Source organism: Agelaius tricolor, unplaced genomic scaffold (genome assembly GCF_023055355.1).
Source record: "Agelaius tricolor isolate 1412-34295 unplaced genomic scaffold, bAgeTri1.0.p SCAF_14, whole genome shotgun sequence".
Taxonomy (NCBI): domain Eukaryota; kingdom Metazoa; phylum Chordata; class Aves; order Passeriformes; family Icteridae; genus Agelaius; species Agelaius tricolor.
Window position 1 is genome coordinate 16,012,536 of NW_027269274.1, and position 23,834 is coordinate 16,036,369.

The 23,834-nt window shown below is 44.6% G+C and overlaps 1 protein-coding gene across 2 annotated transcripts in view; it reads right to left on the reverse strand.

Annotated features, from left to right (window-relative positions):
* The window catches only part of CACNA2D2 (calcium voltage-gated channel auxiliary subunit alpha2delta 2), a 210,582-nt gene that overhangs the window by 169,533 nt on the left and 17,215 nt on the right, over nt 1–23,834 (reverse strand). For both annotated transcript variants that reach the window (XM_071439914.1, XM_071439913.1), the window contains exon 2: nt 19,531–19,612. In XM_071439914.1, the coding sequence (XP_071296015.1) occupies nt 19,531–19,612 (82 nt within the window). The remainder of the gene's footprint in view (nt 1–19,530; nt 19,613–23,834) is intronic.

A 23,834-nucleotide genomic window follows, 5' to 3' on the forward strand; every position in this document is an offset into this window, starting at 1 on the left:
ATCAAGGAGTCCCATCAGCCAGGATCAGTGGATCATACACAAGTCACCTGCACAGGAGTTCTAAGGTCACATTAGCACCCACCTTGCAGGTGATGTGCTGCTGACTTCACTGGGTTGTACCCGAGTAATGAGATGCAGGAATATTTAATAATTTAACCAAAGGATGACCCAGTTGCCTCAAGTACAACCTGTACCAAGCTTTCAGTTACAGCTATGGAAAATTTGTCTTCATTATCTAGTTATTGTAATTTGAAACATAAAAAAACTAAGACAAATTCCTGAAAGGACTTGATAATTAGTAATCAATCTTCTTCAGGTCTGCTTACAGACTTTCAGAGGATTCCTCCACCCATAGTCCTAAGTAGTGTGCTATGCTATATTTTCACATGAAAAAGGTTGAGGACTTTGACTTCAAAATAAATACTTCTCATTTCCCATAGTTTAGGTACAAGGGATCACCACCTGTTGTACAAGCTTTGTACTGAGCGAGTGAAGTCAATGCTATACAGCTGGGAACTATATTGTCAAGAAGGCTTTTATTATTTATTATGCATTTATTATTTTTGTAAGTCACCATCAGCCTTCAGTGCCTGGAATCAGAGGCAGAGCATACCAGTAAACACAGTAAAAGAGATGGTCCTGCTGACACCCATAAGAAGTTTGTGTGAGCTGGCAATGTGAGTTGCCTGAGACATGGGAAAGGCTGGCAAGAGCTGGTCTGCCGCCTTCTGCTTTAAATGAGCGAGATATAAATATAGAAACTTTGGAGAGTTGCCTCAAGTTTGCTGCATTGCAATTGCCATAACAATTGGATTATGGTCCTTATTTATTTATCCTCATTGACAAAGTGATTGGGTTTGGTCAGCTGGATCCCTTCCCTTCCTAGGGGACAACAGACAGCCCCAGGTCTCCCAGGAAAGCAGCAGAGGTCTGGCACTGGCTGACACTCAGTAATCTCCAGGGCCCTCTCAGGGACAGTTTGGACAATCCTGTCAATTCACCACTTGCCAAGTCCCTCTGACTGCAGAAATTACAGCTGTGAGCTGCTCTTCAGAAGAGACAGCAGCAGAGATGCAAGAATGATTTCCTTGCACACCATGGATGTGACACAGACCCAGCCTGAATGCCACACCCCTCTGTTGAGCTGAAGCAAACAAAAGGTCAGAGATGATGAGAGTTCCCCACAGCTCAGCTAAGTCAGTGGTGTGGAATTCCTCTGACCGGTCTAAAAGCTATCTAGATTTTCTAGACAAATGGCCAGACAGGCAGGCCAGCTGTAAATGACACACAGAAGAAATCATCTGCACTGACACTGCAGTGGGGCATAGGGAGGATGATGAATTCTGGGGTGCAGAGGCAGGCGAAGATTTGAACAAGAGTTCTGACATTATTCCTAAAGAACATTTGTTCTGTCATGGTTTAGGATGCCTCAATATTTGACCAAAAAATCCAAAGCATGGAAAAAAAGAGAAAAAAAACCAGGAAAAAACAATGCCAAATGCAATCAAGCAGTAATAGTCAAAACAAAATCCAACAGACTCCTCCGTGAAGTGTTATTCTATTATGGTATCATCTATATAGCAAAACTGATGCAAAGAAAGAGAAGTAGGAGTAAGAACATTCCTAAACCACCTCCAGACATCACAAAGCATCAAGATGCCACTTGTTAACAGCTGGTGTCAGGACTGGAGATACAAATAGCAAACAGGAAGGATTCACTGGCTGAGAAAATAGGCCAGAACCAAATGCAACAGACTTGAGACTGCAGCTACCCCAGCCGAATCCCCAAATATCTGTTGGACAACAGGCAAACTGAACAGGAGCCACCAGTGAGGATCAGAAGATACTGAGGCAGCCATTACTGTTCTGCCCCTCTCACTCCTGTCCCCAGTGCTGCAAATCACAGAATGGTTTGGGTTGGAAGGGACTGGAAAGATCATCCTGTTTCAACCCCCTTGCTATGCCCAGGAACACCTTCCACTAGCCCAGGTTTCTCAGAGCCCCATCCCACCTGGCCTGGAACACTTCCAGGGATGGGGCAGCCACAGCTTCTCTGGGCACCCTGTGCCAGGACCTCACCATCCCTACAGGGAAGATATTTTAATATCTAATATAAGCCTCTTCTCACTTTGAAGCTATTCCCTCCTGTCCTATCACTCCATGCTCTTGTGAATAGCCTCTTCCCATTTTTCTTGGAGCTCCCTTCCATGAGCAGGAACTGGAAGTGCAGTTAGATGCACCCTCAGCTCAGAGAAGGACATTTGAAGAAAAGACAAACCTACTACAAGGAGTAAGGGAGAAGTTAGTAAGTACACTACATGTTTAGAAAAGAACAGACCTGCAACAGACACATATTACAAGACCACAGCTCAATAGATGGAAAGAAAGAAAACACAGTAAATATTCTACAGCACATACAAGCAGCCCTAGAGATATATCAGAACAAACACAGAGGAAGAAATTACTACATATAGCTAACAGAGATCCACATTAGGAATGGTATTACAAGAAAGATTACCTCTGTCAAAGCCAACCCCTGGAGACCTTCTTAGGCTAATGTTTGTCCTCAGCAGCTGCTTTTAAGGTCCTTATGAAATAGGGACACCTTTTATTACAGCACCAATTTCACTTCTGCTCAGTCTTTCATGAGAAAAATAACTTAAACTGAGGCAGACCACAATAACTAGAAGCAGCTTGAGCCTTAGCCTCCCATTTAGAAGCCTGGCACGGGGAAAATTTAAGTGGGTTCACATGTGTGATTTATTTCTCCAGGGTTTGCTGGATCCCCATGAAGAGGGCTATAATAGCACATGAGAAGCTGCAACTAGAAAATCTGCCAAAATGTACTTCTCCTTGAATTCTCAAAAAGTACTGCAAAGCCCTGTTGTGCCCCAAGTTTTTCTTTGCTTTCAGTTCATGCTAATTTCAACCTATTTAGTGCCAATTTCAAAACGTGAATTACAAAACACTCTCAGTGTGCTTACTTTTCTTTTGGTTTCCTCTTGAAAATAACCAACAATATGCAGTTTGTCCCTAGATTTTTCTGTGGCAGGCATCACTAACACCCAGTGAATGTGAATTCAGAAATCCTCACTGTGGGAGGGAAATCCAGCAATAGACTGCTGCACCAGGAAGATACAGAAATCCTGCCCAGGCTCCCAGAGCAGGCTAAGACAGAGACAGGACCTAACCACAGATGAGCAACTACTTTCTACCTGAACCACAAAAGTCTTTCCTTCCTTTTGCCAGCAAACCTGCTCAAGTTTGTGCCCTATCTGGACCAACTGAAACTTCACAGACCGACTGACCCAGAAATAAACTTTTTATTTGTCATTAAATCCTAAACCAAATGCCATGCAAGGAGAAAAGGTCAAAAGTCAAGTGGGATGTGATTCTTCCAGATATGAGTGGGTAGTGAACAGGCCAGAAGACACCACAGCGTTCTCATGCCATAGAAATGCTCAGATGAATGTTTCCATCTAATTCCTTGCAGAAATAATAGGAAGGTTAAAGTGATTTCCCTCATCAGTCTATTGCAAGGGTAAAAGATAGCCACAAAATTTAGACTGGGATGTTGAGGGCTGTTCAGATGACATATCTTTTGTTTATCTCAGGTTCAGGCTTGAGCACAAATATTATGCATTGTAATAATAATAGCTTATTATGAAATATGTTTTTCTATATAATAAATTCCCCTGGAAAACAGTTTTTGCTTTCTGGTGCAATATGTAGATACGTACAGTATAATTATCACTGGTTCCCCCATAAAACAATAATCCAACATGGAATATAGAATTTGCAATTTAAGAGGGACCTATATTTCTTTAAGGTTTTTTGTTTGATTTTTCGTTTTTAAACTAGTTAATAAGCCACTTCTAAATTAAATTGTTCTTGTAATGAGAAACTTATGATGAAGAAAGAATAAACCCACCCTTACAGATTTTAATATGACCATGCTTCTCTTTAGTACACATTCCCCCAGTTTTCCCTTGTCCATTTTCAAAAGGAGTCACGCGTGTTTGCCCTCTGGAAATGCTAAGGGCACATTTAGATGTTGGATGGACAGCTATTATCCCCACTGATAACTGTACAACCAACAGTTGTCAAACCAAACCTCCTGCCCCAAAGAATGGCTTTTTCTTATCACAAGGACCACCAAGACTTACCTGCTGAAACAGAGCACGTAAAGCAAACCAGTGGAGTGAGGCTTAATGGATTATCAGGCCTAACTGCCTAAATTCTTGCTTGAGTTTTCCTTCCTGAATTCTTTTGGACTTGGTAAAGTGATTGCAGGAGTTCCTGGGTGCAGAGGGCTGCAACTGAGGCACCAGAAAGAGTTCCTGTGTAGATGACATTATGGCTTGCATGGAGTGAACCAGCTGCTGAAGTGAAGAATTCAGCTTTGCCCCATCACACATTTGCAAGTTATTTGCAGAAGGATTTTTTACAGGCTTATTATTCCAAATAATATAGTAAGCTGTTGTCATCTTATTGCAAAGCTCCCATACCTTCATGGTGATTTCTCACCGGCAGCTCCTCACAGCACTGACTCCATCTCCCTTCTCAGCACAACCAACTAACTCCATCTCTCTTCTCAACCAGCTGACCCATTTGTAGCACTCATCTTCTTATTGGACACAGCTGTGGCCTGTTTAGGGCAGGCCTGTTCCTAATCTTTGGTGATTAGCACAGCTGCAACTCCTCAGGTGTGAGACTGCCTTCTGTGCTATCTTTATTTTCTTACATTCTATCCCTCCACAGTAAGCTGCTTTTGCCAATACTTCAAGTTAGCCACACTGCAGAGTGTGGTTCCTGGACACTCATGAGCTGAGTGAGGAGGCCTTGGAGATGCCCTCTGCAGTGTCATGAAAGACCATCTCTACCACCTGGCTGAAGAAATCCAATAACCGGAAGCTGACACAGTGGTGTTGCAAAAAAAACCCCCACCAAAATCAACCAACACTTAGAAAACAAAACAACCCCACCTTCCCACTTCACATGCAGAAACTACAGGTGGATTTTGATAAGATCAACCTGTAGCTTTATTCAGAGAAGTGGAGTTTGTTCAAATAAGTGCACGGATAAATACATTCCATATTACCAATGTGAAAATGTTGGGGCACCCAAAATTCAAGCATCTGACTTTCTCTACTTCCAGCACAGCAGTGCCACTTAGGATAAAGCTCGTAGTCAAACAGAAATACAGTATCTGCAGTAAAATACATACAAAATTACCACAAAAGTAATTGCTTTTGGTATAAATGGTTGTCTTCAAAGTTTTCTCTAGCACACAAGTCCCTTCAGAAAGAGCAAGAATAAATTTACTGCATGTGAATTTATTCAAAGCTAGTAGATTCAGTATAATGAAATCCTCCTAAGTAAATATATGATAAAGAAGCCAATGTTTAGCACTTGACCTCAGGAGCTGGGATTTCTTGACACAAGGCTGTAATGCAAAGCAGCAGGAACCTCAGGACTGCTGGCACAGAGGAGTCAAGCAAAGAAAATCTCAGGGGGCTCAACTCCTGGGTGGAGATGGAGCCATACAGGGACTGAAACAACCAGTGCCACCAGAGGGTCATCTCTGGGGGGGACTCTGAAAGCCCCCAAATCACAATCCATGCTGTAGCTTTCCTCTGCCAAGGGCCATGAAACACTCTGCATACATCTAAAAATGGTGGTTTTTGCTGATTTTCCCCCAGACTTCATTTTCAGGTTGCCCAGTAAGTGAACTGCAGCACACTTTGGTTTCCCCTACAGAGACAGGTGCTCTTTGTGAGAATAACTTTTTTAGTCTGTTATAGTAAGAGAGAAAAAGAAGTGGCCATTCATTTGCATGAAAATCTTCACTCCCATGACACCTACTCCTTGTCCAGAGTGTTGTTTCCCTGTTACCTGACATCCCTCTGGATCAGGAGCTAAAAGGCCTTGGTGCCCACTATTCCATTCAGTGGATGGGTGCAGGATGGCATTTCCTGTGCCACAGATCTTCCCACTTCCGAGCTTCACCATTCATGTAACAAGCACCACAGGAGTCCTATTGGTTGTGGGTGACAGCAGGGGTGAAAAACCCTGCTCCTGCAGAAGTAACTGAGACCAAGGCCCACACCCATGGTGACCAATGACATCCCATGTATGCTGTGTCAAAGAAGATGAAGTGCAAAAGCTCTCTGAATTCATGTTATCTCTGCATACAGCATGTCACTTAATTGCCCAGAAAAGCCTCTTGGAGAAGCATATGGGAAGTTTTCCCATGAAAAATGACACCGCTCAAAGTCTTTTCTAGCTAGAAACCACTCAACAGAATCTATCACTACTGACATCTGGGACATAAGCTTCAGAGCAGTTAATTTACCATTTTAGCTTGAGCCAGTTTCCCATAGACATTGATATCCAAAGTAGGTAATTGTTATGCCAGAAAGCAGAATCATTAGAGGAGAAAAAAAGGTGAAGAAGAAACCTATGCAGTAATTCTCCTGCAGTATCCAGACCTGCCAAAGCTTCATTTAGGATTGCTGATGACCCCTCTCTGGCCTCCCACATTGCTGGACTTTTAAGACAATGCTTCTACAGCTATTCTACAAGATCATGAATAGCCTGTAGAAGTATTGCAGTAACAAACACCAAGACAAGCCCCAGCAAGGTCCCAGACCAGACAATAAAGCCTTTGTGAATGCTGGTACAACAGCAGCTCACCTTTAGCACGGAGCTCAGGCTCTCAGATGTGCTAATTAATTGCTTAAGGAGTTGTCACCGTCTGGGTGACGCAGAGGCAGCAGCCATTGCCACCCCTCCCCTCCCTGCCGCAGTCACATTACCTGCTCTTCTCAAGGACCTCCTAGGGCTGGCTCCTCATCTGTGCCCTGCACAGCTTCCATACAGCCCTGCTCCACCTCTGCCAGGAGCTGACTGAGAGGAGCCAGACCACAGCAGCTCTTTAGGAGCAAATGCTTCCCCTGACCATCCCTTCCCCATCTCTGTCACCCCAGACATCAGCAGGAGTGATGTCTTTGCTCCACCTGCAGAGTTTCTAACCTGACAAAGCTGGTGTCCCACCTCTGCCTGGCACTTGCAGCTGCAGAGGTCACACAAGGACGTCAGGACCTTCCACCTAACGCACCCCATATTGTTTACTGCATTCAGAGTGTGCACCCATACCATACCCATATGAATCTTGTAGTGATGGACAACACAAACAGAACCTGCTAAACCCCCAGAAATCAATTGCAATAAGGTGCTGCAGGAGCTGAGTAACTCCCACTACATCATTTGTCTGTGAATCCTTTCCAAGCAGCCTTTCCAGTGGCTCCAGTACTCTTTCCAGTCTGTGAGGCTGGCATCTATGATAAACCTGATCCTACAAGCTGAAAGTATATGGCTTTCTTCTACTGACACCACTCCAGGGGATGCCCACGGACACCAAAAGACCTGTAAAAAGATTGTCTCATCAAGCAGGACACGATCACATGCCACTTTACAGGCTGGCAAATGGACACCCCCTGTAAAACTAACCCCAACCCTATTTTGTGACTGCACCTGGGCAGCAACCAGCTTTTGTTTAAAAATGACTCCCCTCATTTCCCAGCTCTGCCTCCAGAGCTGTGTGAAGAACACTGCTGGTTATTTTTTAGAGGTGAATCAACACTAATTCAAACTTGATGGCAACTTAATGACTCCCATCAGCAGCTCTGCACAGAGCAGAGCAGTGACCTCAAGCCAGTGGCTGACTGAAGGGCACCCACACCCACATAACACATGTGTCATGTACAAGGGGATCTTCTTTAATTTGCACTGGGTATCAGCATATGTTTTAGAAATGAATCAGATTGTAAGCAATATGTTAGGAAGACAGGCCAGGCTCTTGGAAGACTGGGGCTAGGAGAAGGTTTCTGCTAGCAGAGTGCTTTCAGTCTGAGGTTTGTACTGAAGTTGTTACAGCTACACCTGTGATGAAAAATCCTTCCTTAAGACTGCACTGCAATAGCAGGAGAAGCCTGATTCCTTATTAAGTTGTGTAAGCAGAGAGGTCAAGTACAGAAGGGCTGAAAACCAGCAATTCCCCACCCTCCTTTGGGATGCCACGGGTCAAGGTGGAAGTACAATGGCAAGTACATTTGCCCTGATGCTGCATTTGCTCTGTGGGTCAACAGAGACCATCTACTCCCTGGGCTGTCATTCTGGCATCTTTCATAACCACTAACCTCTCTTCTAAAAGAAAAAGGAGGTTTTATTAGAAAGTCAGTGGACGATCCAAATGTCAGAGTGAAAATTCCAGAGGAAGGTTAGGATTTTTTTACTTTTTATTTTTTTTAATACAGCTGCACTGGAGGTAAGTGAACACCAGAGCATTTTGATTTCCTGCCTGGTTTCAATAAACGTTGCACTCCCAGGCACCCAAGGGACTGCTGTGGTTTGTCAAAACCAATTAATTTTCTTCCACAGAATGCTTCAGGCACCTCAAAATGTCGTTCGAGAGCTAGCACACATCTAAGGAGGAGGGAAAGCCAGCAATCAACTGCTGCTCAGGCTCTGCATCAGGAGCACAGCCCTGAAAACTCACACCAACAGCAGAGGCAAGGAGAGGATGATGGTTTATCACTTCAGTCATGGGAGGGAGCTGAGGGCAGAGGCAACCAGAAAATGCCATGTGTTGTAGGCCCTATGAATATAAACAAGAAGCTGCCACTTTTGAAATTTGCCAGAAGTAAGTTTCCTAGGGGAGAATTCAAAGCTGAAAGTTTCTCTCTCTCACTTTGCATTTCCTAGGATTCACTGCTCAGTGCTAATAGATGTAGTAATGGGCCAGAAGAGACAAACTGAACAGTTGTTATTAAAGAAGACATTTGGTAGATATGCCCTGGAGTTGGGATTCATAGGTTCCCTCCCCAGATTTCCATCAGACTCGCTGTGCAGAATAAGGGTTTTTCTCACCCAAGCCTCAATTTCCTATTTACAGATCAAATTTGGATGTTTTCCTTCTTTCCAGTTTTGAGATGTGAAAGTAAACTAGTTTGAAAGTAATTTTAATAATCAGCCATGAAATGCACTAGAGGTAAGCACAGTATTACCATGCTAGGATTTATTTTTCAGTGAACACCAAGTCACTGGGCACTTCAGAACATATTGGGGGCATCATTTCTACTCAGAATTGGACATACCCAGTAGTGATGCTATGAATATTCCATGTCTGTACCTCACAGCAAATTATTATCACTGAATGTTAGGTAATCACCTGTTGCTTTCTACAAAAGGCAAGGATGGGGATGGATGTTTTTCTTGCATGGCAGCACTCTGCAAAAGGGGCAGAAGACAAAAGATAAGTTGAATTTTAAACTATTTGAGTTGACTGTGGAGACACATGCAAATCCTGCTAGAGCAGGAAACAGAACAACAGCTGATGTTCCCAGCAAGCACTATAGTCAGGCCCAGCCTACTCATAATGCCCAAGGAAACTGGGAACCCAGGCTCCTTTGAAGATCCCAGGCCCCTAATCAGGTCTAGTGTCATCCTTGCTGGACCACTGACAGAAACAAAGAACTTCCAAAATTAAAAATGACAGCATGCTGAGCAGTGACATAAGCTTTAGAGTGTAACAAATCTTAGAAGAACAAGGAATAAATCCACCTTTTTTTCTTTTTCTGTTCACCAACTATGGCATCTTCAATGACCTACTTGTTTTTAAAAGTAATCCAACATTTACCATTACAATCTTCTTTGCTCCTCAAGTCACATAAACCCCCTGCTGTCTCCTTCTTCTCTATTTACCTGGCCTTACAGTCACAGCAGGGAATTGAAAATCTGCTCCCTGCCTCCTAGCTACTAGCAAAGGCTTTGCTTGGGCATCCAACAGATGATAACTAATGCTACTGCTTAAACAATCCCTAGAGTGGCTCCTGACACATGCAGACATTTAGATCTGCCACCAGTCCAAGCCACATCAGCCAGGCATTTAGGAAACTTCCCTGATAGAAATAGCCATGCCTCTCACTCATGGCATCTCTTCGCATCAGTAAATCTCATGTTTCATTCAGGCAGGATTTTTCTCAGTGCTCTTACTTGCTATTTAATATTTATGCTATGGTCAGTGTCCAAAAAGCATGACACTATTGGTTATAGTAGGTGCTGAACAAACACATACTAAATCTGTCTTGGATGCTTCCAGGTGTGAAAGGTCAGTTAGAAAAGGGAGAAAAGTCAATAAAAGCTCAAGCCCAGGGAATAATTGAATCACGACGAGCAAGCTCAAATATAAATCTAAAATAATGAAACAGAGAAATCCTCCAAAATACACCAAAATAAAGAGGGAACGCCCCACATATATCAGTTGGCATTGATCAGCCCAAGAGCAACAGAAGAGGAAGGAGAATCCATAACCATTAGCATCACCTTCCCGCTACATTTCTTCCTTAGGCTGTTCACCTTCCTTTGCTCTGCTCTGGACACGACCTCCCAAATCATCAGAGAACCTGGTTTATTCCTAAAACCATAAAAGAATATGGAGCTTTTCAAGCTCATTGTATGCAGAATTGTCAAAGTAAGATGCAAAGGATACAAGCTGATGATTACCAAGATCTGGAGTCTCCCAAGAGGCAGTTCCTCCAAAAGCAGAGCCATCTCTTTCAATAAAGCAACAGCAAACTACAGCTTTAACCAGAGCACAGATTCTCAGTCTTTAAGCAAAGCTCTCCAGTACTGAAGTCCAGTCGATCTGCTTACAAGGAAGGCAAGACTGATCTAATAACAGACTCTACTCTCTCTCCCTCCCTTACAATAATATCTTAACTCAAAATAATTAAAAGGAAATAAGTACCTATAAAACTGGCAGCATCACTGCAGGCCAAAAGGTTGGCACGGATGGGTGTTTGAAATAAGTGGCCCATTCAAGTTTTTAACCTCAGATGTCAGAGGTGATCTGCTGTAATGAGGCACAATAAACACTCTTAACATGCAAAATGCCTGCTGCTGTTTACCAGGCTGGAGCCACACTGGAGCAGAACAATCACAACTGTGCCCTTGAGGAGTCACCTCCTCCCTGTTCTCCTCAACTTCCCAAGCCCTCCTGCATTTCTACATATTGAACAAAGGAGATGTGACACATCTTACTGCTGCCTCCACACAATAACCTCAAGTATCTAACAACAGTTTCCTTCTTTAAACCTTCCAATATAACTGCATATTTCACTCCTCTGCAGTCCAGTGATGAATGGAAGTGATGGATCATCCACAAGAATGCCAGGATCCAGTAGTGTCCAATACCTAGTGCTTGCTTGACAAACCTATCAGGAAGAGAAATGCAAATTCCCCAGCCTGCAGCATTTCAAGATGAAGGGGCACTTAAAGCCCATAAATAATATTTAAAAACATAGAATGGGAAAAATCTGAAACTATGATGAAATACAGATACATATTTTCTATGTTTTGTATCTTGATCAGTGATAGAGTTGCATTTTTGGTTATCAGCTCTGCTCACAGGAGACTGAATTCCAGGCTATATCAATTCCCCTGTGAATGTAAAGGAAAAGAACCATCTGGAGAGAATAATAAAACAATTAACTTTCCATTAAAGAATAATCTATGTATGTTTTTAAGAAGGGAAACTTTAATGATCTCTACCTAATTATTCATGCTGCATTCTGGCAGAGTTGGTATGGATTTTGCCTTGCTTTATTTTTAAACACAGCCTGAAGTTAACAACTTCAGCTGGAATGAATGTGGGGACCACACAGACTCCTTCAGCCAAGGACAGGACAACGTGGAATGAGGGAGGCTTCCAGAAACATCAGCCAAGGTCTCATCCTTCCCATGGATTCATATGGCTGGGTAATGGCAACAGCATCAATTCAAAGATGAATATTCATGAAGATTTTACAAACATAGTTGTTGACTGGCTGGGTACATCAGCTACATTTTTGGACGCAAAACGCAAAGCAGCGCACTCGGGAGATGCACACACCTGAGCATCACTCTGTTGAATGCTGGGCTCATTTAACTTGTCACTGACAGCAATATAAATCAGAAATTACTCCATAAAACTCAACAGCAGTCCTTTTGATTGTGCAAACTCACCAACTGGCTGCAAGTGTATTATCTTTACAAAGTAATTCTGTAAAGTGGAAAGGTTCAAAGCAAGGGCTTTAAGGACTATTACTCTGCCTGTTACCCTTCTAAACACACCCTCCTCTATGGACCTGCTGGCTGTACCCACGATGGAGAACAGTCCAGGCTGCACCACACCTTGGTTCTGCAGACCTGCTCAGCCTAACCACCTGCCTCAGTTTCCCAGTGGATAATTCTAATGAGCCAGTAACTCTGCATGCCTGCACTTCATTCCAGTTTACACAGCGCTTTCCAGCCAAGGCTCTCAAACATTTAGAAAGGACCAAATATAGTTTAAGCTAAAATTAACTGGAACATAAATACCAGGATTCAGCCACTCAGATCACTCCTTTAGAACACCTACCTGGCACTCTGGGCTTTCCAGCATGAGAAGTCACACATTAAAGAGCTGGTAAATAGTGAGACAGTGTCCAGGCAATTCTTTGCTACTATTTATTGACCAACTGATTGAGATCATGCTCTGCGACACAGTGCGAGCACGTTTATGCCTCTCCCCTGCAAGGTGCTAAGTTTTATGATCTGAAAAAGTAATTAAAAAAAACCCCCACATAATCCTGGCACACCAACTAGTCACACCTGAGTCCTGCTGAAAAAATCCCTGCCTCAGCTTTCAAATGTTGCAGAACATTTTCATTCGCAGCTTCTGCATAAATGGAGCAAGTATGAGCCTAAGAGTCTAAGGCATTTTAGCCTTGAGACTTCCAGTCTGCTCTTCTCCTAGAACTGTAAAAGCCTATCTTTCTGCACTAAATATATATATTATATATATTAAATATATATACACACACACACACACAACCACATACACAGATATATGCACACCCTGATGTCTCAGAGCAGGGCTCCTGCATCTGCCAACAGGCTGCACACTGCATCAGCACAATGGCTCTGGTGCAGGATCTGCACCACCCACTGGAAAGGATTTAGTGAGGGGTGCTAACGTCACACACTGAGCAGCCACATACAGCTATAAATTATTCATACACATTACTCTAATTATGCAAATGTACTAAAAGCTGGAGCATATGTTTCCCTGACATCTCGCAGTACGGATGCAATATGGTTCTAGTAGAGAGAAAGAGTGAGAAGTGAGATGATGGGTGTAAGGGGGCTAACGATGGCACACACTGGCCCAAGCAAGGGGTGCCAGAGGATCTCTCTTTCCCAACCAAGCTGCTGCAAGCCTAAGGACATTTAAATGCTCCTCCTTGGTGATATAGTGTTGTCTCTGCACTCAGTGCTGAACAGAGTGCTGAGGCTGCTGAACGGCCCAGGCAGATTAAAATAAACCCAAGCAGTTTGGAACAGGAATGTGTTTATCTGGCATCACACACTTCCTCTTATCAAACATGAGGAGCAGGGGAGGGCACAGTGATGGTGTGCGGAAGCAGGCTGTGTGCACGCTGCTAGGAGAGGGGGAGGGAAGAGAGGAGAACAAGGCAGGGATCAGGCAGATTATGCATGAGCCTGGGAACCAAGGCCTTGGAGCTAGGCATCATCTCCCTGGGGTACAGAGCCCATCCTCCTGGGCAGTCCCCAGATAAGCACTAGCTGTTGGAAAACTCAGTAAGGTCCTTTCTCCACGGCAGCATCTGGAAGAGGGCAGGCATTCAGTGCTGCTGTGGCATAAGCAGCTGGCTTTGTGTGCTGCCCCAGCTTTGAGTTCAAACTCCTTTCAACTCTGTTGAGCACAGTGCAACCAATGGGCATCACTTGGCTCCTGTTCTGGGGGCTGGGGCTGACACCTCAGAAGGAAAAGGCCAGATGAATTCTGCTATGGTGTTTTGAAGAGAGTACTGGATTGAATGTCAGAAGATTAGGATCTAATTCCCAACTCTGCCATGCTGGGAATAAGGGACCACATCACTGTGTTTCTGTAAATGCCCAGTCCATGTGACAGAGCCCTTTGGAAGCAGACAGGCTTCTCAGACACTGTGTCCAGAGCATTGTGCAGGGGGACTCTGATTCTCTTGCATCCTTCATTTAAAATTCCATTAACACATCTCAGATTCTCCAGCCCTACTGAATGACCAGCTGAGTGTTTCTACACCCAGAGAAAACAAAAGAACAAATTAAACATCATGTAACACCACAGTTACTTGGGAGATTTAGGCTAACTTATTATTATTCCAGTAGTTACCCAAGATCAAAAAAGTTGAACAGAAAACCTTGACAGCTCCTTTGATAAGAGCATGCCTCACCTCCTGGTGCTGGCATTAAAGAGGCTCTAGCTCTGTACCAGCATTTTGTAAGGGATGCTCTCACAGAGCCACGTGAAACACTCAGTACTGCAGAGACCCCGTCACAGGAGGAGTGCCAGTGACTGCAGCACTACACAAGGCAGATGCCACTTCAGCTCTTCAGACCCAAGGCAAAATTCTGCCACTATACTAGTTTTTTTTAATTCAACTTCTTGTTTGTGCATGGCTCAATCACAGTTCCTCACCTGCAGCTGCCTGAACTAAAGCATGGCCGTGCTTTAAAAACAAGAGGGGATATATCAGAGAAGCAGCACTGAGCAGAAGGGACAGGCTGGCTGAGACAAAGGTGGGGACACCTGCACACATCCTGGTCACTCTGCCCCAAGCCCTGGCCAGCAGGGTCCTTCCCTGTCAGAAAAACCCAGAGCAATGAACAGCAGCACTTCTGCCAGGCAGAGATGCCAAACTAGCAAAACAAAGTACAAGATAACAAGCAAGAATAGAAGACAGACATGAAAATCCACTGAAGTAAAACCAGATATTGATTACAAGGACCAAGCTGAGCCACTTCTGCTGTGCCACAATCAGCAAACTCCTTGTGGGGCTGCATCCTAAAGGGCACAGCATGAGTCTCCCTTTCCCCTGTGCCTGTTCTCCTTTCTGTGCAGTCAGAAGATAACATCTTGTATATGCTGAGGACCAAGCACAGCACAGGCAGAGGCTCCCTGCCTGCCCAGCTCAGACAGTAGGCTGCTCCCCACATCCCACCCTGGCCTCAGCTTTGGGCTCATCTCACCCTTTACCGACTGAGTGGTTCCTCATCACCAAGGCCAGCAGAATCCTTATCTCCCAGCCATACAACAGCAAGGCAGATCCAGACCTTGACTCCCCTTGGCTGCCCAGAGGACAGGGAAGAGGGTACAAAACCAGCTTGACAGGCTGGAGATGAGGAGCAGGTGCAGCTCGGGTCCAGCTCTGCTGCCCACCCTGGCCCTGCTGCAGCCTGTCTATGGCTGAGTACTGCAACTCCAGGAGAGAGTTCTATCCTGCTATGGAAGCACTCCTCAGGAAAGACAACCAGAGGGAAGAGAGAAAGGAAGACAGAGCAGGAAAGGGGACTCAGCATTTACATCTCTTAGCTCTTCCCCCTCTCATTTGAAAGGCTTTGGCTCCCTCAGTAGCTGCCAGCAAGGAAACAAGGCCATGGGAGGCAGCCAGGGATCCCAGGTACTGGAGGAGGGGGAAGGGATGTTCTGACCAGCTCGCTGCTCACCTCAGGAGACACAGGATCAAACACAATTTAGGTTACAAGCCAGGGCAGATTTGAGCCTCAGCCCAGCTATCCAGAAAAGGAGTTTTAACACAACATCCAGGGGAGCTGCTCAGTGAGGCACAAAGCCCAGCAGCACACACAGCTCTGCTGTCATCGGTCCTGCCACAGTGCCAGCACAGCAGGACACTGGGAGACTGGGACAGGGCTGCACCAGCATGGGAAATCTCTCTACCCTGGAGCAGGTTTTGCAGCATCTAGGCTGGAAAGACAAAATATTAATTAATTTTTGACTAAAGTTAGTAACTTTTACTTGTGCCAAAAACTAGGAAAAAGAGAAATGTAGTATGGTGTAGCAAGAAATGTCAAAACAAAATATTTTTTTGTTCTGCAAAGTGAAGAGTTCACTATAGCCAGAAAGAAGTCACTAACAGAAAAAAAACTGGAAATCAGAGAGTTGTATTTTTAGTATAATATTCCTTATTCTAGAAATAATTATTTTAAGAATGTCAATCTATTCAGACAGCATTATAGGGTCCCACATATCATCGTGCCAGTCAGAGCTAAATTAGCAGTGATTTGTGCTCTCAATTATCTCTGGTGAGCTGTGAGGGAGGCGAGGATAGGGAGGCAAAGCAACATGCCCTTATCCAAGTGCTGGGATTTGTTTTGAGGCATGCCTGGAGGAACCAGCCAGCCAACAGGATGCTGCACCACAGGCACCTCGAGGGCTGAACACTGACTTCACCAGGCAGAGAATCATCTCAGCAAGGCCAAGCTCCTCCATACAGCTCCAAGCCCACAGTGTTCAGTCATACAGGTGGCCCACCACTGCCAGTGTGTCCAATGAGGACATCTGCACTTCAGTGTTTTCAAGGTCTGGACATCAGGAGAGAAGCAAGGTGATACCTCACAGCTGAAAGAAGAGCCCTTGGCATGACTCCCCTTCACATCTCAGAGCTTCTCACCCTCCTGTAAATGCTCCAGAAAAATGGTCCTCTTGTGCAAAGGAGCATCTGCATGGTACAAGCTTGGAAAATCCCCCCAGGGGATTACCTGTCCACCTGGCAGGACAGGAGGGAAGCAGGGGCATTGAACATTTAGTACCCCAACTCAAAGAAATGAGTGAAGAGTTAAAAATCTTTCTGGGATGGGCAGCGCTCCAGGAAGATAAAATATTCAGCACCATTATGTTCCTGGACACCATATTTCTGACAATAAATTTCATGCCTCATATGCCATAACAGTTATGATTTCAGGCAATAACGAAAGAACAGATCTTCATCCTTTCACATCAACCCAAGAAAAAAAGATTTGTAAGTAAACCTGGCAAATCTCAGAGGAGGGTATTTTTTATTATTATTTGGTCTGTCATTTTGGTAGTCAGGCCTGGAAAGGGAAGATCCATTTCTGGCATGGACCCACCTTCAGTGCTTACAGCTTCATAGTCCCATGAGAGCTGGCAGTGGAACCCACCACCTCCCAACAGACCCCACCAAGTTCAGAAGCACCAGTTCTGTCTTTGGTGACACTGCAGCACTGTTCCTCCCCACTGGAGAACTTTTCTAATATCACTATGCACAATGAACCAGAAATTCCCCCTGCAGACATGTCCCAGGCCAACATGGCAAGCCCAAAGAGCATCAGCAACTCTGCAAAAAACAGGCTCTACTTGCCTCATTTTTCTTTATTCTTCCTACCCTGCATGGGTCTACTCTTGCTTAATGATGAGCCTTCCTGTGAATTCCCAGTGGGTGGAATTAGCTTCTAGCTATACCATGTTTCAGCTCCCACAGCTCCTCAGGGGCTCTTCTTCCCCCTCTGCCAGCTCACCATCTAAATTTTGAGTGTGGCTGCAGGAGAATGTGGACTTTTTTTAAATTTAACTTTTTAAGCCCATGTCTCCAAATAGGTTTTAGTACCACTTTATGACATTAGACAGCTCCCATACTGTAACCCCAATGAACCTGTGTGCAGCTGGTGGGTAGGGACTCCCTGCAGGTACAGCTCTGAGTTCTTCAGGGTGAAGCATTCCGTGGCATTTTCCATCAGTGAAGCTGTGCTGGTGTGCACTAGCAAGTGACGCGGTTCTTAAGTATCATCCACTTGATATTGCATCTACGAATCCAACCTGAACTCCAGATCCCCAGTTCTCCCCTAGAGATCAGCAGACAGCCTGCACCAGGCCTTTCTGGTGTTCAAACAGCTGCACAGTGGAATTTTCAGTAGCTCATTTCTTGGCTTCAGCTGGTTTATGCATTTACTAGATACAATAATTAGCTTCCTCCCTTCACAAGAAGATTCCAAAACAGATTTCAAAAAAAACCTTTCAATCCCTCTGTAGTCAGTGTATCCAGTATTAATACATTGAAGTACTGCATTATGCTCTACCAGAAGAATTAAACAGGAAAAGTGGGAAGCTCTCTTACCTGTAATTGACTGACTGGCCAATAGGAGTCAAGTGCTGGCAAATTGGAGGTGTAATTTCTCTTTAATTATGGCATTAAAAAATTACATGATATACCTATTTAACATGCAAAGGAGTAAAATCAAAGCTAATAAGAATAAATTGTAAGAGAGGACATGTACAAAAATGTAGTAGCAATCCTTTTGTTTTTTATGACTGTGCTCTGCCGAAGAGAATGCTGGCTGCTGCACCATTGTATTGCCTGGAAAACATCCCCAGCTCTAAGACCCTGCCAACATGCAAAACTGCATTGCACAACTGCATTGTACAAATGCATTGCTACATCCAGAAATATCTGTTGTAACCCAAGTGGGTGTATATGCTTTTCATGCTACACATGAAGTTTGTATCAAGCCAGCTGAAGTTCAGTTGAAATGAATGCACACAAAGCCCAGACACACCATTCTAGAGCTCAAATATGAACACAAATGAATGGATGAACCATGAAGAGTTCTGCAAGCCTTCAGGTAAACTCATTTCAAAATGCATTTAAAAGAAAATAGTGTGACTTCTGTGTTTAGACAATGGATTACAACGAACAGTATAAAATATCAGCAGTTCTGTTTCAGCCAATACAGCTACTAGTGCAAGACAGACAGTAGGAGTCCCATAAAGTACTGGCATCTGAGAAGAACATGTCACTGTCACCAGAAAACACAAATACACCCATGCTTTTTTTCTGGGGTAACATATTTATCACTGTAGAGAAGTCTATTTTCTTTAGATTAACACCCTAACTGTTATTCCAAATTGCTCAATTTCAAATCAGCTAGTCAGCACAAGAGTGTGGGCAAGAGGAAACAGGGTTTTATGGGGAAAGGGAGACAGGGAAGGTTTCAAAGGCTGTTTGATCCCAAACCTAATAAACCCCAATGAAGCTGTTCTGTAACTGCCCAAACCCAACCCAGAGCACTGCTGCCAGGAGAAGAGCAGGTCTGGCCTCTGCAGCCTCTGCATCCTGGTGCTAACTCAGGGAGCAGGAGGCAGATGCCAGCATCAGTAACTGAATTTTGTCTTCTGGCACTTGGAAACAGTAGCCAAACAACAAGTACAGTTTTACCTGCAATTATATTTAAAAACAAGGAGCTTCCAATGGCTAGCAAAATTATCCTTTCAACATTTCCTGCTTTGCCAACACAAGTTTAAATTTAAAACACAACCTTCAGTCCCTGGAGGAAAGTTTCATTGAATTTATTATTTTTTAGTGTGTCATATAGGAAAAACTCGAAAGGTACATGCTCAGATAGCAGTGACATGCAGCCCCAGAGACAGACAGATACAAACCACACTCACTCTCACACACTTGATAAATGCCATCTGATTGCCCAGGAACCAGAAGCACAGCCAGCCATGACCCTGCACATGGATTGAGCTGAGAGGGTGACAGAGTGCAAGTGTTCACACAGGTGATTTCTGCAGATGAGAACATTCATTGCCACAAGAAAGGCAGCACAGGTAAAAGAAAGACAGCTTACCTTTCTGAGCTGCTGGACTCCACCAAATATCCTCATCACTCCATCAATCTCCTGCTCCAGCCTCCTGGCCCAGTACTGCATACTGCAAGAGATGGAGGGAAAGAGAGAAAGAGAAAGGGAGAGAAAGAAAGAGTCAGAGCCCTGACACTGAGCAGATAAGCAAGGGACTGAAGGGAGAGGGAAGAAATCAGTGCCTCAGCTAAGTTCACTGCTCTCTGCAGCACCGAGGGCAGGGCAGAGTACCAGGAACACACTGCTTTGAGAATTACAGCTGGGGCAGGTTATAAACTTCAAGACTTCCAAATTTATGCACAAGGCGCCACAGAGAGAAGAGGGGATGAAAAGGTACAACAAAAACTGCAAGGCTTGCGGCTTTATTTTCTCCTTATATAAACATTTGCAGTAGATAATTATTTAAGCCCAGAGTGATTAACAAGGTCTAAGTGCTGTGGAGTACAGAAAACAGCTTATTGCTTCAGCAGGGCTCTGTGGCAGAGAGCAAACCCCGAGCCATGGCAGGGCCAAAGGTGTCTTGTCCTGCTGCAGCAATGGATAATCACTGCAGCACCATGGGAGAGACCTGGGCACAGCCAGCAGCCAAGCACAGAGCAGTGACCAAGGGCTCAGCTGCTTTGCACCTTCAGCAGAGCCCAAGCTGTGCCAGGCACGGCTCTGCCAGGCCCAGGGTGGGCAGAGGGAAGGGCCGGGAGCTGCCACTGGCACATCCTGCATCCTGTACAGAGAGGGAGCTGCCAGGCCTTCCAACAGGCACAACGCCCTTCCATGCACTCAGCCACATGGATTTCACCCTACAGCAATAACACCAAGTTAAAAACAACAACAAATAAACCCTCTGCTAAATCCACAGGACTTGATAATTCTCCTTCTTTTAATGAGATTTCCTGGCTTCAGCCGCTGCCCAGGCAAATGTCAAATCTCCTGTCTGACCTGGAAAAGCAACACTCAATTGCCTCTGCACCACTTGGCACTGCCTTCAGTGCTTTTTTCACAGCAACATTTCTCTCTCAATGGATGCCACAAAAAGGAGGGAAGGAGCAGAAGGAGTAGAAGGTAAGGCCAGCAGCAGGGCAAAGTGCTACTGGGAGGGAGCAGACCAGCTTGGGGAGGTTGTACTTTTGTTAGGTTCACCTAATGATTTCATTCTTCATGCAGAGACGTCCCCCAGGCAGCCCACACACACTCCCCCAGAACCTCCAAACCATGGAGGGGCTCTCTCAGAGATCAAGGAGAAAAGAAACCCAAGTATTTTTCAGCTGGGCACTGGAGAACTCTGAATTACACAGCACAGCGCAAAAGCTGGGCAGAATTACCAAAGCAGAAAGATGCCCTGAGCTGAGGGGCAGAGCAGAGCTGAAGCTTCACTTTTGAGGGGTGAGGGACCAGCAGGACAGAGGGAAGGGCTGGCAGATAGATGTGTGTTACTGAGGCAAAATTCATGCCAGTCAATAACATAGAAGGCTGTAGATGAAGACTTAATTGTGCATGCCAAGCCTTCTCAGTAACATGTATCCAATGTAACTTATGCTATTTCCCATCTTCCCCAAGAGGCCTCTTGTCCCCTGGAAGTGTGGCTGGGGAGGGGAAATCTAGGAAATGAGATGAGTGGAGATATCAGCAAACCCCTTATTCTGCCAGAGGAGAGAGAGCAAAGCCTTCAGTGGGGCTGTCAGTGTGAAGGTACCAGGACACAGACAGAGCTGAGGGGAGGGTTGGGTTTGGGGGTTTTTGTTTCTTTTCCTTTTCCAATCATTTTATCAATGGTATATTCAAGTTACCCACACATCTTCTGAAGCATTTTCACCAAAAATATCCATTTTTACACAAGGCATTCACTTAAAAAAAAGCCTTGAAAAATCAAAATTGAATTTATTTTTCCCTTCCTCCAGTTTGTCCAGTGAACTGAAAAAAATCAATTATATGCTCATACTCAGCCACAGGTCTGAGAAACCCCACCGAGCACTTATGGAGCTGACACTTTTCCTTAACTTCCAGCTCTGTACAAGATCCTCGATTTCAGTGACACCTGCCTGTGTCAGCTCTCACCAGGAACACCTACACCACCACAGCAAGGAAAAATTACCTCCCATCTTGAGCTGTATCCATCAACATTAGCAACTGCTCCTATCCGCTTAAATGTCACGTATGGCCAAGCCTTCAGAAAGGATTAGTTAGAGAGGAAGACAGAAGCATCAATATTACTCTGTTGGCATATGCTAAAGAGACACTGAGCGCTCAGTTGAGCTGGGATTTACAATTAATTTAAATTTAGTCAGCAGATTTGTTTAAAAAAAATTGTTTTAACTTATTCCACCCCCTGCCTCCGCCCCAAGAAGTACTACTATTTTAGAGAAAAGTCACTGGGTTTTTCATTCATGAGAAAAGCTGCAGATCCCTTTAATTGTGCAGTCGTAGGATACCTGACTCTCGTCTTACAGACCAGCAGTTTCCCCAAGAGTCCAGCTAAGCCTGGTGACATCAATATTAAAAAGAAATAAATGCACGTATTACACTATCAAATAAAAAGGACATCATTTTGGCATAGCTCACACCAGGTTTCTAGTTTAAAAAAAAAGGAATAGCAGAAGCAGCTTCTTTTTTTTTTGGTGTAGTATGGCTATCCAAGAACTTTTGCCTGTGGTAGTAAAAATTCTTTTTTCTACCCAGCACATCTCTCACCCACATCAAAGCACTGGCAGAACTCTTGTCTGATCCATTACTATGTCCCTCTACCCTGGTAATGTCCAAGACAGAAGCACGCAGAATGGGCCACATGCCAAAATTTGGAGGTTTCATCTCAGTTGTCATATACTGGGTTGAAAGTTACCATAAAAAAAAAAAAACATTAAACTAATGACCTTAAAATTTTCTGTAAGATGACTGTAGCAAGGCTGCAGAGGTTAAAGAAGCTGCTAGCCCATGATGAACATGGAGATTCCTGGGTGCAGTGTGTCTCCTGTGGAAGGTGTAAGCAATAGGACACGGCAGTCACTGCGTTCCTGGGCCATCACTGCACGCCTCAGGTGCAGTACAGGGCTTGAGGAGCGATAACTCCTCCAGACACGCTGCCAGGAGTGCCCTGCTGCTCCTGTGAAATGGCATTTACAAGTAAAGCATAAAGAACACAGCTGATGCACTGGCTGGGAAGCCACTGGCACGGCTGTGGTGGTGCTCACAGAAAGGCACCAGGCTCCTTTACGAGCCATGTGCACAAACCTCCTAAAACCAAGCACCACTTTGGTGTCCACTGTAGTGAGGAAACACGGGCCAGGAGAAAACCTTGGAGCTCCAGCTGTGTAGCTTCAGAAGAAAATGATAATTGCCTGGAAAGGCAGGAGACAGGCTGTGCTTGGCCCGCATCCTCCCACACTTGTGCACACATCAGATGGCAGCCTGAGAGTCCTGGTCTTCTGTACAGAAAACTGGAGACACTCACAGAGAAGCCACCAGTGCAAGCCATGCACTGCCAGCCTGTGGCCAGCATCAGGGATATGCCACAGCAGCTCAGCCCAAGGTCACTCTGCCCCTTGGTGGCTCTGGGTACATGGGACAGACTCCTCAGTGACAGCTCCTCATGGCTAACCTAGGGGTGGGCAAGGCAGTCTCACAAACCACTAATGAGTATAAGCCTCATTGCAAGGCACCTCTCACAAAAGCACTGGGAAAAGAGAAGCAAGAGGAAAGAAAATTAGTTTTCAGCTTGAGGACATTTTTTCCTTAAAAGAAGCCTTAGTAGAGTGCTTGTTTGGCTGTGAACAGAAGAGGAGGTTAGAAAAAAAAAAAAAAACAGGAGAATTGGTCCTTTTCTTTTGCTGCCTTCCTGGCCCCAAAAATAAGAGAGAGTCACAGAAACATAAAAGCACAAGAGGAGAAACTACTTGCTAAGTGGATCTACTGCCCCAAAGCTTATTGGGTTCTATAGAGTGTGTTCTGAACAAGTGTCTACACTTCACATAGTGTGTTCAGCCAAGAACGCTTCACCCTGATTCATATGCTTTGGTTCAGTGCCCAAATATTGCTATTTAATAAGGTTATTAATTACTGTGTTGTCTAATTTTTGCTGTGCAGGAACTTCTTATAATTGGCTTATTCCTTCAAGATGCTTAATCCTTTAACTATAATAGCCTGTGTCAGTGCACACACATGCATGTGTGTGTGTGCAGGATATGCCCCCTCTGAGCTCTCTTACATACCTAGGCAGTAAAAAACCCACGTGAGCAAATATTTACCCATCAAGGAAAAACAAGTTGCCTTTTTATTTTCCCCTGAAGATACAACTTAGAGAG